This window comes from Rhea americana, unplaced genomic scaffold, assembly GCF_003343005.1.
Source record: "Rhea americana isolate MKP2758 unplaced genomic scaffold, rheAme1 scaffold_302, whole genome shotgun sequence".
NCBI classification, from domain to species: Eukaryota; Metazoa; Chordata; class Aves; order Rheiformes; family Rheidae; genus Rhea; species Rhea americana.
In genome coordinates, this window is record NW_028186427.1 from 134,624 (window position 1) to 155,440 (window position 20,817).

At 37.1% G+C, this 20,817-nt stretch overlaps 1 protein-coding gene across 1 annotated transcript in view; it reads left to right on the forward strand.

The window, feature by feature from the left end:
• SLC9A3 (solute carrier family 9 member A3) overlaps positions 1-20,817 on the forward strand; it is a 50,983-nt gene that overhangs the window by 5,493 nt on the left and 24,673 nt on the right. The window contains exon 2 of the mRNA XM_085309764.1: positions 19,817-20,119. Coding sequence (XP_085165890.1) covers positions 19,817-20,119 — 303 coding nt within the window. The remainder of the gene's footprint in view (positions 1-19,816; positions 20,120-20,817) is intronic.

Consider the following 20,817-nt stretch of genomic DNA (forward strand, 5'->3'; position numbering starts at 1 on the left):
AAAAAAAAAAAAAAAAAAAAACAAAATTTAAGAATAACTGTTCTGTTGGCCATTCTGTTTGTCCCTTATCAGTAAATAATACATATAGGAAGAAATGTTGAAGGATGCTTAGCAGAACTTTATGGAAAATGTTTAACTGAAAAGGGTGTGAGAGACTCAGATGGTGAGGATACTACTAAGCCTGCAAAGTGAAAGGATGAAGTACCAGCCTTGTCATGACTGTAGCGCTCGTAAAGTGCTGTTTTCATTAGCACCAAGTGATAAAGTGAAAAATGACTCTGCACTGTGACTAGTAAGACTGGTCTTGGTAACCTTCCCCCATAACCTAAACCCTAGCCTAAGGGAAGATACTTGATAAAGAGAAATGTCTTGTACTGTATTTCTTGCTTTATTGTTTCAGAAGCGATAAGGACTTGGACATTTTTTTTTCATGGATCTCAGCGGAAGCTGGGATGGGTTGGCATTTATAAAGGAGGCACCTACATTTCCTTCCTTCCTGGATATATCTCTTTATTATCTCTCTTACGGTAGCAAAGCAATTACATAAAAATGCTATCCATTTGTGTTGGCGACTGTATTATATAACTGAGGTATCTTCATGTTGGTAAGACACTGTATTTCCTCTTGTAGAATGCTGTTGAGAATACCTTAAAGCTGGCAATATTAAGTAGAGTATGATCTCTGCCTTCTGGGGAATTAACTTACGTACATGTTGTAGACAACCAAAAAGCAGGTTTCCAACATGGAGTAATAGCTTAGCATTTCCAGTTCTAGGCACAACAGTGTAAGCTGTGTCTKTATTAAATTTACAATCTATAAATGGATGTTGTTTCTGCATTTTGTTTCCATTTTACTCTTATATGCCCCTCGTCCTTTCCCTGTCCTTCTTGCCTCCCTGAAACACGTTTCTCTTCTCTCCTTCCCCTCCCCCAAGTCCTGCGAGTCGCAAGTCTTAATTATTTAGAGTAAGGAAGAAGATATCAGGACAGTATAATTCTACAAGATTCGGATTACATCCCCTGGTGAACAGCAAATATACAATGGCAACTTGTGTGAATTACATAAGAAAACAATGGCATTTTGAGAATGGCCCTGAGTTGAATACACTGCAGGCATGCATACCTAAGAGAGGATCTCTGCCATCAATTACTCGCAGGCACCTGTGTGCAAAGTGCTCGGCGTTCTCTGTAGAACAATGCGATCCTTTTAATATTGTAGTTGTAGGGTTGTTGAAAACATTGATTTACTGTTTTCAGAACTAAAGCCTCTTATTACTRAGAGCAATCTACAAAACCCCAAATTTATTGAGAGTCTCTCATGTGGTAATGCAGCAGACCACAGGCTGACAAGTTCTAGGCACAACCAAGGTACACCACTTCTGCAGCAGAAAGGCTTAGCAAGGACTCCTTTGGTTTTGTGGAATATTGAGTGGTAGAGAGTTGTAGTAGGGATGTCAGTATTGAAAATCATGATTCATTATTTGGACCCAGCTGTAACAAAGTCCAATTTCCAGTGATTTTGGCTCTTGTCACTGGATGTCTATCAAAAGTCAGTGAGTTTCACCATCAGCTTACTTAAAGAAATGCTTTGAGTTCAAAACTCCTTTCCTCTCTATTTGCCATGTTTTAATTGCTCTGAAGTGGTAACTTCAGAAATGGACTGATGACTGTTTTTCTGTAGCCTCTGTATAGCCCATTCTCTTTCAAGATGAAATGCCATGTCCAAATACTTAGAAGAACATTTTTTATCTGAATATTCTTTGTTTACTTTTAGTGCAAGTAAACTAATGTCCCAAGGGGCTAAGGGCTCTCATTATTCTTTATCTTGCTACCAAGTGGAATCCATTTACAATTATAGACTATTAAAAACAGTCTTTGTAAACTGGAAAGTATGGCTGGCTGGCTGAACTGTGTTATAATATTTTGATTCCTTTTATAAAAGAGTTTACAAACCATTCAGCTCTATGAAAAGGGTGAGGTGATACCCAGTTGGCTGCAATGTAAAGCACTGTAAAGTCATAAATACTGAAACTGCAGGCTGACAAGGAAGAGCCAGGATGGAATGCAAGACCTCAGGTGGAATCATTTTTAATTAAGGCACGAATAGTTAATGACTGCTCATGGAAGAAGAAAACTGAAAGATGTTCTGAAAGGTCTAAGCAAAAGCAGGGTTTTAAAGTGGGTAGATCTGGGGAGGTTTCTCTTTTCAATAACTGAAAGTAAAAGAAGTCATTTTAGATTTACTAATACATGCCTAGGTGAGTTCTTCTGCATTTATTTATTAAAGGGAAAAATGTCTTTCCCTTTTGCCAATCCCAAATACTAGAACTGAAGAAACAAAAATTCCCAAGTAGATTATGTGCTGGTTTTAAAAATCATTTGGTTATATTTTTAAACATTTTCTCTGCATCTACTACATTTTTAAAAAAATGAAAAGAGGATCACAGAATCTGTAAGGTTGGAAGGCACCTCTGGAGATCATGTAGTCCAACCCCCCTGTTCAAGCAGAGTCACCTAGAGCATGTTAGACAGGGTTGCATCCAGGCGGGCTTTGAATATCTCCAGAGAAGGAGACTCCACAACCTCTCTAGGCAACCTATTTCATGTTGCTTATAGAAGCTTTATGGATTTACTTCCTTCAAAAAGTTGGCTTTTGAAGAAAAGTATGAAATATTCAGAGACCTATAAATTCTTGAGCCAGTAAAATTTTACTGGTGGTTATGAAAATTTCCCAAGTGTAAACAGATTGTAAACTACTGCAGCAACTTATCTAAACACAGTTTTGTTTTTATGTCACGTACTTTGTCACAGTTAAAACATTGCAACTCCTTCATTGACATGGATATTGTTATATTGGGTCAGTTGTATAATGATATTCAGGGACAAGATGACATAGGTTGGTATAAGATGGATTTATGTTAATATAAGTACATTAATACTAACACATGTACTGGAGGTATAATTGTAATGTGATGATTTAATATATGTAATAACCAAAACTAAGTGCAGTATGGATGTATTACAATTAAATACTTCTACTGCAGTGGTGTAGCAATACTGCTAGAAATCTGTAGGTAGATTTTCAAGCCTCAACAGCTTAGATGTACATTCACTTAACTTTTATTTAGTTGTTTAACTGCATTCATGGCAGATTGAATGAAATGAAATGGTGTTTGAATGCTTCCTCTTCTGTTTCATTGCATAGAGAGTTAGTCTAAATTACTGTAGGACCCGTTTTGAATTAAGTTGCCAGCTTTAGCTCTGAAGCAGTTAAGATCCTCACACRTGCCATTCTGTTGTCTTAGTTTTGGGGACAACTTTGGGACAGTAGTGGGACTGGGAAAAAGTAACCTTTCAAACTGGGTCAGCCAGTGAGRAGTGACTGTGTTTAATGCTTAAATCCCTGCTCCCATGGTGTAACTGTCCCAGAAGCTGAGGGCTGGGAAGGAAGAATACAGGAATAGTCTCCTGTGACATAGACATCTAGTTCAGTAATATTTTTACTGGGCACTGTGTCTGCTTTAGAGCCAGACCTGCAGAACCTGGTCTCTGGATTGGCAGTGTCCATAGGAGTAAGGAACTTTATGTGCACTGTACATGGTCAAAGAAAGCAACGCTTCTGCTGCCTCTCTTGATGGAACTAGTGTACTTTGATTAAGTGGAGAATGCTAACATACAGAAGGGAGGGGACTATATGGTGTTAATACTGGGCCATGCCATTGTGAGTTAAAGAAAGGAATGACAAGATGCCAGGAGAAAGTTCAACTCTCCTCTAACCCAGACTTTTTCTGATCAGAATGGCTCCTATTTGCTTTCACTGGTTTGGATAAGCTGTCGCCCACTCTTCTGCCTTCTGCTAACTGATACAGTGCAAGGTCCACCTCTTGTTTCAATTAAATTAAATCATTCTCTGTGATGAACTGATGTTCCAAGGAATAGTATTACTTAACTAGAATGTCCTGTAGTGAGGACTATTAACTGGTACTGCCAAATTCAAGCTGTATGTAGCTAATTCAGTAGGAACATGTGCAAACCTGGAGGTGCTGGATGTGCTGTTCCCTAATTCTTGCAAAACATGGTGATAGATCTGCTCCACATTCCTCTTCTGCTTACAACTGCATAGCAGAAAGCACACTTCTGCAGCYCTTCTCTGAATGAAGTAGGTGTTATTTCTGGGTCTTTCGCTTGCTTCAATTGCAACGCTGGTACTTTTTTTTTATCCCAGCTCAGCTTCCCCATTTATAACAGGATTTTCTCAGGAAGCCTCCCATGGTCCTCCTACAGAAAAGCAAAACAAAACTCAGACAGAACTATGCGGTGTCATCATTACAGTCCTTTCCTCCCCTTCAGGAAAGACTAGGAAATCTCTGAGTCCTTGGCAGTTATGACCATGGTGGTCTCCTGTCACTTTCTTGTATGATACTCATTTATCTCCCATCTTTGTTTCACTTCAAAATGGATGGTGGAAGATCGTACTTTAGCTAAGATGGCATTTCCCCTTTCAGACTGGTATTATTTCAGGGTACATTTTTGGAGGGTATTTGAGCTCTGTTATCTATTTAGATTAGTTGAAGTGGATGATCATTAGTGAAGGATAGAGTACTCTTTTTTTTCCTAAGCAGAAATATTCCATAAATACTATGTTTATTTTCATGCATTACTGTAATATTTTCTACCATAATAGTTGCCATGTGGAAGTGCAATCAATAGATACATTTATAGGTAAACAACTAATTTAAGTTGCATGCAGTTTTTCARCCATGATGAGCTGAGTAAGACAGTCCACATTCAAATAAAAAACAGTTTTGTATTGATCAGTGTATTGATCAATAAGGGAAAAAAAGATTAAAAAGTAGGACAAAAAAGTACTGTGAGAGAAAGGACAGGAAGGAAGAGACAAATGAGGTTGTTATTATATATATTGCATAGAAATTATATAATTAGATTGTGAGGGAAAAAGGAAAGAGACTAGAAAGTAATGGTTCCATGGACATCTTAACATTCGGTCGCTATACAGATCTTTTCACTAAAGTATTTATTTCTTAATTTATGTTCATTTGTTACCATAGAGGAGATAAATATTTGGCCACAGTTCAAGAGGTCTTCTGATAACAGTTCTTCCATTCGGTAAAAGGATTTTGTCATAAACTACTGCCTGACAGATTCTGTAAATATGGCTATTAGTCATAATCTCGTAGCATGAACAGGCAATGTAAGATTTTTTTAGACTTTGCTCTATAAAGATTCAAGAGGACCTCAGGGTGACTTATCTGTGGCTCTATATGTTGCCCTATGGAGTACAGTGACTGTTAGAGGATACTACCTTTTAGATGGGTAAAGGAAAAATGCATAGCATGGCTTATTTTTCTTCCACTAACAAGGTAGCTTCTAGATGAGATAAATAGTCTCCGTTGCTCTGATCTGTTCAGTGCTATGCTAAGTATTGCTTCAAATTACGGAGCCACCTTCCTATCTGCCTCCAATAATCCTGTAAATCTTCATTGTATCTAGGCCAGGTGCTACATCATTGCTGATCTGTATATGCTTATATCTCACAAGTTAAAAAAAAAAAAANAAAAAAAAAAAAAAAAAAAAAAAAGTATAGAGCAGCTATCCATAGTTGCTGAGAGTTTGAAATATGTATCTTTTTTCTACTTTGTTAGTATCTATTCTTCTTCTTTTTTTTGTGTGCGTTCCACAATCTCTAATACAGCAAACTTATAATTCTAGAACAAAAAGAATGAAAGGAAAACAAGGAAGATGGGAGCTAGCTTGGGTTTTGGTGGTTGTGCAGGGTGTTATGGATGGACAGACATAAGAGAGCTCTACAGGGGTGAAAACTTAAAAGAGATGGCTTATATTACTTTTTTTTCTTGATAGTATTTAGAAAAACTTATGCAATCTTCCCAGATTTTATTAGAAATAAAAATTATATCAAGCTCAGAAACCACTCATCTTTTCTCAGTGTGACAGATATGGGATTGAACTCAGCAAAAGATAAATACCTTGTCATTTACCTCGCCATCACCCTCTCTGCCTCAGTTAATTCAGTCAACTTTCAGCCATGCTCTGGTTTGAGGACAAGGGTATTACTCTTCATGTATGAGTCTAAAGAAAGGGCTGTCACATTTATCATGGGGCAAAGGGGAGTGGCAATTCTTTAGTACATAATACATTAATCTTATTTGCAACCTTATGTTCCTAAGCATTTCAGTAACAGAAGTACATCTTGTTTTCATGTCTTGAATATTTGTGCTGAAGAAAAAGCTTTTTTTTTTTTTTTTTTTTTAATATATAGCTTTTTCCTTCGAGGCAAAACATTTCATTTTGAACACTTGGTAGGGCTTCTTTATTCTTCAGACTTTCCTAAGAAATATAACATGTGGTTTACCTTACTAAAAAGCATAGTGAAACATTTCAAGGCATATTCCCTTGGTGTTTGAAAGATGAGGATGCAAAAACAGCAGGAGAAAGTCTGAAGTTTCCTTCTATTTATTGTGATTAAGAAGTAAAGATTAAAACCGGTCCAAGATAAACCTGCTGCTGAGGGTGGAAGCTGAGCTTGCATATGGGTCCTGAAGCTGTTATGTTCAGAAAAAGTAAGGGTAAGTGGTCTGTAGCCACCATTTTCCTAGTACTGCCTGGTGTAGCCTGTTCTGTGTCACAGGATGGAGGACTCCAACATTGCGAACATCGGTAGGAGCTGGTCTACATACCTGCATATGATAGATGTTTTGTGACGGTAGTCCAGTGATGTAGTGCCATATCCAACAGCTCCTGCAGCACTGTCATGCTGTAGCGTCAGAAACAGTTGCTAAGCCGTGAATGAAAGAAGCCTGATAAGCAACCTTGTGCATCGGGAAGTACACATCAGATTGGAGTATTACTGCAGTATGAATAAATCACCAAGCAGATTTATTTATTGGCAAACTAAAATCTCATTACTGAAATGAAAACAGTGAAATGCTACTTAGGTACTAGCTGACATAGCAGAAAGTGCAGAATCCACATATTTAAGGAAAATTCAGCTGCAACTTTCCATCTTGAGTTTTGTTCATCTTTCACTCGGTCAGGTCTAGCAGAGTATTAGGTGCCAAATTTCCAGAGATGAGTGGAAAAAGCAATACTAGCAGAAAACTATGGAGTCTAGCAGTTCACAACACTGTGTTTTGGAACACAAGTATGACTGACCTGTCCACATTCATTTACACTGGTATAAAGCAATGTCAGTTCAACTAGGTATTTCTGTTGGGTTAGTGCTTTTTCACCCCAATATTTTTTTTTTCAGAAACTATCCTGGCCTTTTCCTATATATGAAGATGCTACACTATTTCATATAGAATTAAGTCCACATACACATTTTTCAGATATAAGCTTTCTCTTGCCTCTGATTTTATCTGAGCATAAATAATTTTATTTCCTATAGTGAAATTAAGCTCATATGTGGTACAAGCAGACAAAAAAGCAGACACTTCTCTGCATGTACATGGTGTAACATTTGGCTCACACTGAATTCTTACTGCTCACTCACTAATGAATTTTCACACAGATACTTTTAGACATATTACCCCATGCTAACAGATAACCCATTTTTTTCTACGTAAAGCATAGAATCTTATGTTGATATGGTTTTGTACATTGTATCATGTTATTCTATGTGTATGACATTCTGGTATGTTGTTTTTTAATTAGGAGAAAATTTGCGTTTTATTTCTACCCTCCCTTTTTTCTTGAAACAGATAGTCATTAGCAGTAGCTAGAACATTTCAGTTGTGAGCAGTTTCAAATACAACCTTAGACAGCTCAGGATTTTTTCTTCTTTTTCTTTCTTCAGTGTGGCAGATTAGCTTAAGCTAATCTCCTTGTAAACTTCCTTTTGCATGCTTAGCAAAGCTAACCTTTCTCATTTTCCTTGTGTATACAGTACAAAACACTAATGCATAACTGAAAAAATAGCTGCCTTACTATCACCTTCCTACCCCATTTCAAAACATCAAAGCTGTTTTCCATGTACTACATTTTGCAGTATAAGGACATTGCTCAATCCACTATTCCTTCTGCTATTATCACTGTGTACTTCACCTCTCAAGTGAGACAATGAAGAAGGCATGAAAGTTAATGTATTACTTCATCAGAAAAGCTGTGAGTAAAGAGAAAAATCAAAATCCATGTTAAAGGATATTCAATAACAGCAGTATCTCAGAGCCATTTGCAAAAAGAGTGATAGAAATTAGGCTGGACTTTGCTCTTCATAAATCTGTGGAAAAATAAATCATGTAGCTGGATTGCTGAGCAACATATTTTCTTTGTGGGCAGGAAAGAGTGCACCCAGTAAGGACACGTGCAAAGTATTTTGCTCTCTGTTGTCTAAGCCAGAAACTCCCAACTGGGATTGGTGAAGATTGCACTTTCTTCTTTCTGACTAGCACTACTAATGCTCAAAGACTCGTTCCGCCATGTGTAAAACTCCACAAAAGGTTTTGTATTTGGAGAAATAGGTGAGTTACAAGTAATTTCATCAGCATTCTCATAGAAATAGGTTTCTATCTATCTGCTTCTTCTCCATCTCATCCATGAAAAAGCTTTGGAATCCAAAATATATCACTGAGGGATATAAGCAAAGACTTAATCCTTTACGTGTAGAACTTTTTTTTTTTTTTTTTTTTGCTATTTGCTTTTAGCAATAGGGACTGTTTCACCTTAGACTGATTCTGACTTATTAATACAAATAATCTCAACTAGAGAATCTAAGATGAACTGAATTCATAGTACATGTAAACAATGTATTTGAATTTCTGAAATTATTTGCAAGAGCTGTCCTCCATCATGAAACTCTTGTCTTATCAAGCTACTGGAGCCTTTCCTTCACCATGAGGCTCTGGCAACTGTGTGAAGACTTGTAGGGTGCACAGTAGTACTTGCTTTCAGCAGAAACTAGCCATGTGTTTCTTAACTTCACTCAAATTACAGTAATTTTAGGTATTAAGCGAGAGCTCCTTGATACTTCATACTGAATTTTTTATCTGTGGGCATTACTGCTAAATTGGAGTGTCCTGGTTTTGATTTTAATTTACTAATGTAATCAGGACTACTTCCCCAGTAGTCCCATGTCAATCCAGTTGGACTGATTAGGATCTCACCAGGGAGGAGCGAAAGGTGYAGGAACCAAGGCAACCCACCAAGGTTGGAAAGGGAAACACTTCCCTACCCCATGTCTTAGAGCAGCCTTGATAACTATCCCTCTAGCCTATTCCCCTAGTGCCTCCAGTCTCCCATGCACTTCCCAATAAGAAACAACCAATAGTACCTCCTTGCCATGCCCTGCAAGAAACAGTTTTGGAAAAGAACAGGAATTTCCTATAGCATAAAGAAGTTATCAAAGCATCTGAACCTCCTATGGGGCTTCTTTAAATTTTCTTCTCCATCTTCTCCTTTTTCTTTGTACAGTGGACCTCAGTCAAGGAGAAGAACATGTTCTGTTGTCTATTCAGCCTTGGATAATTCCTTGCAGAATTTATCTTGGCACCAGAAGAACTGCTTCCATATGTATTAGCAAGTCATTTCTTTGCTGTTCCTTATCTCTATAAGTAAAAGCCAAAATATCCCCAAATTGAGATCTTTGTTTTAATTCACTTATCATGTTAAAGTGAAGCTCAAAAGGAATCATTTTTCTAAAATTTATTGTGTGAAATGAATGAACTCAGCATTTTTTACTACTTCTTCATTTCACTCAGTTTTCCTATATTATTAGAATATAGTTTACTATATTAAAAATAAAATTGTCTTCAAACATTTAAAATTGTCTTCAAAAATACATTAAACTTAATAGAAAGATAAACAATTCCTTCTGTCTTTATTTTTAATATAGTAATTTTAAATGTGGAGGATTATGCCTTTAATAGGAATTAATTTTTACCTTATTTTCATGTCCTGGAATGCTTTTTTAATTTGTCCTGTAAAATCAACTGGTGGATTTTTAGACCTCAGGCAATCATTTTAGTCAAAACAGCCTTACTGGTCAGGAAATTACTGCTCATTCTATGTATAATTATTGCTGCCCTTTTAACATTAGTTGGAAAGGTTTGTAACAGGAGCAGAGACTCTTTTATTCCCTAGCTCTAGTATATTCTGTTCAGCTGTATTTGAACTATATTTGTATTCAGGGTGGAGTATTTGTACTGAGAGAGCATCCTAAACACAGTAATCCTTAGCTGAGTTCAGTCTGTGAGGAGTATTAACTTGACCGTGAAGACTATCTTTCAGACCTAGCCTTCAATCTGATATCTTTGCATAGGAACTCAAAGAGTTTTCTGATATATCTGCTGTCCTGTTTTATATCCTCTACTGTATTTCAAGGTGTTTCTAAAGTTGACTTTGCTCTCATTTTGAAATATTATTTTTGACTGTTCCCATTTTTCTTTCAGAGCTGCTCAGTTCCATAAGGGCCACATTCTACCACACTTGCAATGGGACTGTTCCTTCAAAAAAGAATTATTTGGCATAATTATGACAATCTGTCCCTAACTGTTTAAACTTCATTATGTTCTAACTGCCCATAGAGGTAATAGTTGCCTACTCACACACTTCCTTGAATGTGACTTGGGGCTATTATGTTGTGTCATGACCTATCAGCTGGGAACCTTGACCTGTATGTTGGTCACATTTTTAATTGCTAATTTATTTTGTTAATTGTTCACCTACTGAGAGCAAGGACCTAAAATCTCCTATTTAATGAGCTCATTGTAATGCTGTAAGCTTTTTAAATGCTGATCATTAAATATGTGGCAAATAAAGAAAGCTTCCTTGAGCTGGATGAAACCAAACTCTAGCCAGTTCATCTAAACAAGTTCAATATGAAGGATTTTGTGTTTTGCTCAGGAAGTTGCCCAAGATCAAAAGCAAATAATATGTTCATATTCATGTTCATATAGCATACTTTAAGACACTATTCAAAAAAGTGTTTCTTGTACCATCTTGTTGCATAAGACATTGTATTTATCTCTGAGTTTCTTCAATAAATCTTTCAATTTTTGCTAGATTTGGTAAAAGCATAAGATACTGTTTGATACGACAATTAAATTTTTTCCCAAGTAATACTGGTTAGAAGAAATTAGCAAAAGCTTTTTCTTTAGGGATAGTGTAACATCTGTCTATGAACAATTCAAAATGGCAGACCAGCAGAACACCACTGTTGAGAGGTCCACAGAATAGAATGTGTTAGGATGTAAAATATGCTGTCAGTTTTCTGACCAGGAAAAAAAACATTGAGTGCATCCCATTGTGAATGATTCAAAAGGCAAATGCAAGTAATATGATCAGTTTTAGCCTCCCAGAGTCTGCTCAGACATATCCTGGACAGACTAGAGAGGCAGTTCCTTAGTGTCTGGATTCTTGCTTCAACTGGTGGTGACTCTTTAAAAACACAGGAAGAGGTTTTTTTCTTCACTGAGGTCTAAATTCAGCTAGTAATAAGACAGGGCTGTCCTTACTGGGTAAGGACATCATAAAACACAAGAAGACTATTAGTGGAAGTCATTATGGTTCAGTTTTTGGACTAGTCTTACAAAGCTTTTTTTGGTTTTGTTTTTTTAATAACCAGAAGGTGAAGTATCCTACTAAAGGTTTCTGATAACATATTTCAGTAGGCACCATTAGAATCCATGTAGATCTGCCTATGGTACTGGAAGAACTATGTAACATTAGGGAAAAAAAGAATGGTTTAAGAAAATTACATCATTATCACAAAAACAAAAGGGTATAAGCTATTTGTGAACAAGTTCAGGCTATAAATCAGAAGAAAGTGTCAGAAATGAGAAGGAAGTCTGTAACCATGAGGAGACGACTGCTGGTGTGTCTTCACACAGGCTTAGCTGAAGCAAAAATCTTCCTAAACAGGTTTCATGAAATATAGCATTGTGATAATGGAGAACCTGGCTACATGACCAAATAGATCTTTCAGTTCATATAGTCTTAATTAAAAACCTTAGATCCACTGTGCAGGCTACGTGAGTAACAGCAATTAGTTGTGAGGTTTGCATGAAGCTATGCAGGCAAGAAATGTTGTGTTTGGTAGTCTCAAAGGTGGAAAACTTATGAAGTCAAGTCATGAAGGTCAGCACAGAGGTATACAAAACTGGCAGGTCATATGAAGATAAGAAGTGTAAGGAAGTAGCAGAAGGTAAAAGATGTAAATAAGTAARGAGAAATCAAGTATAGCAAAATCAGGAAGTTTATTAGAGAATTAGTGGACTAAACTGCTGAGATATATATAGGGAGCCATAGAAAAAGATAAAATGAATGCAAGTAGGGAAACAATGTCARTCTTCATTGCAAAGGAAAATAGGTGAATACATTTTCTTGGTAGAAGGTGTAACCAGAAAGTGGAGTTATCAAAAAGAATGTGCTCATGAACAAATAGGTGAAATAAATAGCAATTAACACCAAATACTTACSGGCAAAGTAACAAAACCTCTGAAGAAATTTGAGACTGAAGCTACAGAAGTGTTAAGAAAGTTGCTCATCAAAACAAAAGACAAGGTGACCTAACACTGGAAGAGAACAAATGGTACCTTTCCTTAAAAAAAAATTAAAAAAAAAAAAAAAAAAGGAAGAAATTTGAGACTGAAGCTACAGAAGTGTTAAGAAAGTTGCTCATCAAAACAAAAGACAAGGTGACCTAACACTGGAAGAGAACAAATGGTACCTTTCCTTAAAAAAAAATTAAAAAAAAAAAAAAAAAAGGAAAGAAAAAAAAGGAGGGACAGAGAAGCACTAATGGTGATTAATGATAAGTGTTTTCCAAAACAATCATAACAGTGAGGTTTCCTAAGGGATCTGTACTGCTCAAAATTTAACAAATATTCATGATTAATCTGGATAAGGTGATGTGCAGCATGAAATGACATTCATTGCTCTGATTATCATGAGAGGACTCCGGTGAGCACTGGAGGCAGCTAATAAAGGTTAGGGACTAGATGGGACTGTTAATAAATTAATAGTTAGAAGTAACTTGAAAACATTGCTCAACTTCATTTTATATGCTGGGGAAGTCAGGGTACCTGGATCTCTTACATATACAGCTCAATAAGAAAAATCAATGAACACTAAGAGCTTAAAATAACTGTATAAAGCAGTTTGCAAATAGAAAATGGAAAAAAAAAAAAGAAAAAAAGAAAGAAAAAGACGGCCATTAAGTGTATAGCTCTCTCTGTCCCAGCATCCACACATAGTTTCTACACCATAAGGGCTGCAAACTCTGCCCAGGGAAAGACAGAACCTACTTAGGCCATGCCACACACTTTCACAGCGCTGTCACTGCTCTCTCTGTGTGGCCATGGTTAGTCTGACCTGTAATCCACCAGCAAGCTGCAGCTAATGTGCAGAGACATAGAACAGGAGAAGGGCCGGGGCGCACATCTTTTAAGGGCAGTAGAAGCAAAATGGTCCCTCCTTAAAAGCATATGCTCCAAATTGTATTTCGGGCAGTGTGGCCTGCTCTCCTGTCAAGTAGCCTGACAGTATTACATGGGTTGAATGGGACTTCCTGGAGTGTTTGGGACTGCATTACTACCCAGCCATGTTTGATCTATTTAGTCCATAAGCTGGTCATGGCTGACCTACTGGAAAGCAGCTCTGAAGAGAAGGATCTGGGAGTTTTGGTGGACAAGTTGACCATGAGCCAGCAATATGCCCTTGTGGCCAAGAAGGCYGATRGTATCCTGGGGTGCACTAGGAAGAGAGTTGCCAGCAGGTTGAGGGATGTGATCCTTCCCTCTAGTCCACCCTGGTGAGGCCACATCTGGAGTATTGTGTCCAGTTCTGGGTTCCCCAGTATGAGAGAGACATGGAGCTGCTAGAAAGAGTCCATCAAAGAACTAAGATGATGAAAGGGCTGGAGCATCTTTCATATGTGGAAAGGCTGAGAGAGCTAAAGTAGAGAAGGCTGAGGGGAATCCTCTCAATGCATATAAATATGTGAATAGAGGGTATAAACAGCATGGGGCCAGACTCTTCACAGTGGTGCCCAGCAATAGGACAAGAGGCAATGGGAACAAATTGAAACATGGGAAATTCCATCTGAATATAAGGAAAAACTTCTTTACTGTGAGGGGGGTTACAGAGAGCTGTAGCAGGCTGCCCACAGAGATTATGGAGTCTCCATCCTGGGAGATATTCCAAAGCCTCCTGGACAGGGTTCAGGGCAACATTCCCTGGGTAACCCTGCTTGAGCAGGGGTTTGGACTAGATGATCTGCAGAGGTCCCTTCCAGCCTCAACCATGCTGTGATTCAGTGGTGTTTGGCTATATTTCTTGAAATTATACAAGCAAGTTAAGATAGATTCTTCTGTGTGTTATATTAGAATATATTTCAAATTTAATTCATTTTTTTAAATGAGTAGTATTTATTTCTTCTGTGGAAGGCACARCTGCAAAAACTGCAGGAAGTGTGGGAGCTAAACAGGTTTTAAATAACTTTTATTAAGCTAAGGGAGATAAGATGTGAAAACTTCATGCTTGCTAGGCAGAATCCAACTGCATGGAGATGTTAGAAGATGCCCTTTGGGCAGGRTATTCCTTTGTGGGATTTCTTAAGGCCTTTGCAGCCTTTTCTTAAGTAGCTGCCATATCGTGCCATTATAGGAACCTGATTATTTACTACCTTGAAGATACTGTTGTTATTTGCGTCTCTGCAAAGAGAATATAAATAATCACCAAGTAAGAGCCATCACCTTGGTCACTGTTAAGTGCTCTCACAAGTTACAGACAATCACATTTAGGATCTTGTATTAGAGGGACTCATGGCTTAACCTAATATGATAACTTCAACCTCCTAAGTGAAAATAGGAAGTCAAAACCATAGAATAATAGCACATTAACAGTGCACATTTAGATGTATTAGAAAAAATACAGACAGTAGACCAGTAGATCTGTCACTGGTAGTGGTAGGAGGAGCTGAAAAATGTCTGCAAATTCTTATCTGTGCTTCTATGCAAACTACAGAAAGCTTAGGTCCCCTCCCTCCCCTCCCCCCAAAAAAAGGATAAAAGTCTTTTTGTAACCTAAACTCTATTGTGAGTCCTTGGATTTTATCCAAAGATACATGGAAATAAACTTCAACAGAGAATTAGTAGGATTATTGTAAGTCAGTTCCTGATTTTTCAGGATGATATGTTGCATATTGTTCACGCACAGTAGATTTTGTAACTGGCTGGGACAGCAGTACTATCTGAAAAAAATTATCTCAGTGTTTTCTGGGCCTTGATTTTCCACCAAGAAAATTAATGAGAGTTTTATCAGCTACTTCTGATAGTGTTGGATCAACTGTATAAATCCAGAAATTAAACCATATATTGAATAGGTAGTTCTGTTAGAAACAGTTTGGAAAGAAATATGGGAAAATCCTAATTAAAAAAGATTTTGTTTTTATTTCTACAAATAGTAAGTGACTTGAGTATGAATTTCACATTCTCTGATCTTTATTCTTGTTATTGTTCTTTTTACTTGTTAAATAATCATTTGTGTCTTCATTTTATCCAGTGAATGAGAAAAAAAGGTTATTTTGTTGAATCCTTTTCTGCAAAGCAGTCTCAGATGGTCTCTCTTAGAAAGAAACAGACTGTTCATTGAATGCTCTGAATTCCACTGTAGGATTTCATCTAAGTTACTGCATTCTTAAAAGGTGATTAAAAATAACTTATTTCTCAAAGTATATTTTTTTTATTTGATTCAAAATAAACTGAATGCAGCTATCAAATCACGGATTGTTATTTTGTTTTGTTTTCTTTGTCAGACATTTTAAATGTCACAGTCCCCTTCCTTGGTTCTCAAAGGCAGTGTCAGGAAAAGTTTTAACAGGAAGTTTATACTATGTAATTGTTTCTCTACTTTGTAGAAAGCTTCTGCTGATGCTCAGCTTGAATTTAAACACAGTTTACACACTAGCCAGTCCAACCGTTTTCAAGCTGGGTTTAACATGTACCAGATAAAAGGCATATGTTTAACTTTTACATCAAATAGTATTCCTAGACTGATGTAGATAGAGCCTAAATTATGAAGCAAATCTCAAGATTTTCCTGTAGATTGTTATTTTTTTTCACATGATGGACTGGACTGGATATTATTTTTCATTCTTTCCTTGCACTTTCTCCCTCTTCATTAAAATATGTTCATCTAGTTTTCAGCATTACCAGCACTGAAAATAGACATTATTTTCTCTCTGGGGCTGGCACAGAGCAGCCCAGCACATGGGCCTTGATAGTGTCTACAGAGCYGCTGTAAACTTCTTTCACAGCAGGAGAATCAGAAATGAACCTCGTGCCTGTAACTGCTGGATTGTGTTTTACTCCTGAACYAGGTGAAATATTTAGTCATGCTAGATAGGCAGATGTAACTAAAGCTTCTGATACTTTCACTTCGTAATGGGCACGTGCTTTGTTTTGTGGACCTCTGCAAGGTTGGTAAAAAAAAGCTGTATGAGAGTAATGTGCTGGCCTTATCTCTGCTTGTAACAACTCCAAGTGTAGCAGGGACATAACTGCAGGACAATGGACTGTTAAAAAATTAGAGGTTGAATTTGAAATTAATCTGTGTCTATAACATCCTGTAAATGCAAAAACTACTCATAATGCACAACCTAAAGTATGGTATTTTTATTGAATGTAATTCGTGCACACATCCAGCAAAAAAAAAAAATCAATCACTATAAGTTGAAATATGAATTCAATCATCTGATAAAAGTTCTAGCCACATCACATTCTGAAGTTATTCCATTCAATTGCATCGTTTTTTGGTATTTCCTTTTACATATTTCTAAGTTCATAGATACCATGATTCTGCTAATCGTACTATCTACCTTACTATCCACCTACAGAGATAGCTAGGAAGTTACTGTAAAGCAAATCTGATCTAGAGTTCAGGATTAGATTGTGTTTGGGCTAAATACAGAAAAACAAAAGGAAGGCACTTCCCTCACTTCTCTTTTTTTTTTCTTTTTTTTTGGGGGGGACAGGGGGACAGGGGGGAGGGGGACGACTTGCCTGTATTAGAGCCCTTTTTCATGTAGTAGTTCCCTATCCCCAGCCTGCATTCTTAAGCTAACAGAGTGGGAGAATTTATTACTGGTGCTATTCAAATCTAGTTTACTGGTGTTACAGGTAACACAGAAAGATGTGGGAGCTACATAGCTGATTTCACTGGGAACATGCAGCACCTAGCTGAGACTGTTATAAAAAAAAAAAAAAAAAAAAAAAAAAAAAAGTTGGCTTTTCAGCACTTACTCTGAAAATTTTGTTCTTGATTGTAAAAGTGAGAATTGTACAAAATATGAATTTTTAGATAAAGGCCATCAGGCTTTTCCCCAACATCTAATTCTGAAAAGTCTGCACAGTTTTGTTCTAAACTTTTAACTTCAGCGTCTTGTAGTCATGGCTTATCTGCAAACATAGCAATAGGAAAAACAGACTCAGGTTGGTAAGACTAGCTCAGCAACATTCATTTTCAGGGATAAGGAGGTAATCCCTTCTCTGTGAGGTGATAAATTAGTTGATAATTCACTGACTGGAAATTCAAGGAACTGAGGGAATAACACTAGTATAGGCTTTTGAAAAGTTGAACACTTGTGGCTAGTTGGTTTTTGTTTTACTTTTTCTTTTCCTTTTTGGCAGGCCCAAGACAAGGTAGAAGAGATTTTATTATAAAGAGAGGAAACTAACTATGAACACCACWGTGTTTCTTTCTTTGAAGTGTTATTCAGCTATTGATAAACGACCCAGATGTTATAGAAAACTGGCAGGGATTTACCCAACTTTACTGGATGCAGTTTGCTTCTATGTCTGATTGCTGTTGTCTTAGTTCCACTCTGGYCTCAACTTGCATAAGCAAGACTAAGATATGTTCTAACATGAATTAATTTTCAAGTCTTGTCTACRAATGCTTAGAAATACCTACATCAGCACTTATCATGGCAGGGGGAACCTTGGTATAGGCAGGCAGCTTTCTTTTTCCTTTTAAGTTTTCTACTGTGATGAATCCATGGAGGYTGTACAACTGCTAGGTGCTAATTTAATGATGGACAATGTTCCTAACATTGTCTGTGTAGATGCGGCCACGGTGAAGACAGCACCTCAGGAATGGGGCCCTTAAAACACTCTGAAAGGTAGCTAGTAAATGTTTCACTAGAACAAATACTTGACTGGGAGATTCTGAGGGAAAACAATGGTCTTTGAGTAAAGTGCCCTGTTCTAATACCTCTGCAGAGTCATAGGGAAGATTCTTCCACTCTATCTTAAAAAGCTGGAATGCTTAGTGACTGATTCTTGTCTGAACTAGTTTTGAGCTGACTTGGATTAGAGTTGTAAAAGTCTCAGTGCTTCTCAGACCAGGAGAAACCTCTTGGATTTTGATGGATTTTTTTCCTCATATATTGCAACTCACATTTTCAATACAAAGCCATACACAAACTCCAATGTATTGGGTCGGTATCAGAGTTTGGGCCACCTGAGTCATATCAACATTTAAGACAAACTGAAGAAGAAGATCACATGAATGCCAAGGAAGTTAACTGTGTGAAATGACCTATGCTTCCGTATTGTCAGACATCTTTGTTKCTTCCTCCTTTTTCATGTTCTTTTTCATGAGCTTATCTTCTGTCTGTTCTCCTTCCTGCTTTTGTTTTATGTGATACCTAATACGTATTCTATAAATACATATTGCCATATACATATATTCACGCTCTTGTGTTCTATCGTCCTGAACAGTCTATTTTTCTCTCTTGACCTTCTCATGTTTCCATCTCTTTAGATTCACTCATGCAATCCTATGTATTTTTMTCTCCTTCTGATTACTGATTAGTTTAATAGTCTTACCATACCATTACATGTTATTCTTTAATACATAAAATATACTGTCCATTGGCTATGTTACCATATTTTAAGTACCACTGTAAGAAACAAATTTTATGACACCATTTACACAAAAGGAAGTAGCCTCATGCAGAACCTTTCACCATGAATATACCTGTGCATGGAGAATGCAGAATAGGAGGTGTAATGTTGCCACTAAAGCTCCAATTCCTTCAAAAAGCCTGTGAATTAACTGAAATCCTTGCTGGGGAAATTTTGAGGAAAAGAGCCATCAGAGATTTCCCATATTATCAGTTTCATTTTGCTCTTGTTGCAGGCTACATTGTAATGTAATATTCTTCATAAATTTATGAAGATTTGTCTTGAAATTAACACTTTTTTTGTCATTCTTCTCCTCCCATCCTTCAATAAAGTTATTATTATACAGCTTATTTTAAAGACATATGTTGTGAGGTTAGATGTATATTTTAGATATAGAAATAAACCATGTAGTCATAAATTTCCAGCACTTTTAGCATTTCTTGCAGTCTTGCCCTTACTGCTTTGCAAAGGGCACTATCTTYCCCTAAAACAGATCTTACATAGTGAACATAATCCAACGTATATATATGTGTGTGTGTGTGTGTATATACACACACACATATATATGGATATGGAGATATATATAATATATGGATATATACGTATACTAAAACATGGAATTTTCATATAAGTTGAAATGTGAATTAAAAATGGCTGCTGAATGTAATTTTAAAATCAATCTTTTTATTTTATAAATGAGTGGGTTCTTKGTTCTGATACAGTCTGTATACCATGCATTTCATTCATGCTTTGAGGTCTAATAGCAATAAAAGCAGGAAGTGTGTATGCAGTCAAAATTCCCAGCTAACAACAATTATTCTGACAAATTGTTTCTTCACTCCAGGTCTAACRTGCTGTTCTTCTTTTCCACTGCAGTTTTCCACTTGTCCCACAAAGTCACGCGGGTGGTTCCAGAGAGCGCTCTGCTGATTGTTCTTGGTCTTTTTCTTGGTGGCATAGTATGGGCAGCAGACCACATTGCCTCCTTCACCCTTACACCAACTGTATTTTTCTTCTACCTGCTGCCCCCTATTGTGTTGGACGCTGGATATTTTATGCCAAATAGATTGTTTTTTGGAAACCTTGGTTCCATCCTTCTGTATGCTGTCATTGGGACAGTCTGGAATGCTGCCACTACTGGCTTATCGCTCTATGGCGTCTACTTGACAGGAATAATGGGTAAGTTTCTTCTGTTAAGGCACAACTGTAAATGCTAATGGATGCCAGCTTTTAGAGTAGGGTGATACTTATGCTTAACAAATCTTTCCAGTAGAAAAATTTTAACTGGAGACATTTGTAATATTTTTGAGCAAATTTCAGAATGATCTGAAAGCTCCTCTCTGAATCAAACACAAAAGGGACTTGAACTTAAGTCTCTCATATTTCCCCGCTCTAAATTATGTGTGTGTACACTCTCAGGATCAAGTTCAAGATCCATCTTGCCAATGGATCTCTAGACAGAAATGCACTCTGAAGGGCTTGTTTCTTTCTGCTGTGAAATAACCTTCAAAGTTACCATGAAATGGAAGTGTCTTCCTTCAGACAGCTCTAATATTAAGTAAGCAATAGCTGTTGAGTGCATATGTATGCATGACAGATCTGTATTTTGTCTTCTGAGGTTAGAAACTGTAAGCGAAGCCTTAGTAGCATAAGTGAAGGTCAAGTAGTGCATGTGAGAAGTCTTCATTGTCTTCACCATACTACAACATCATGGGGCACTATAACAGGCACAGAACAGCAATTCTGAATCTTCTCTGCAGGGGTGGTGTACACATAAGCTGAACAACAGTAATTTTCACTACATGGGGGCTGCATGTGTTTCAAAACAGGCATCCTATCCATTCTTTTTTAGTGCCCGTACTGAAGAAGCTCAAAAG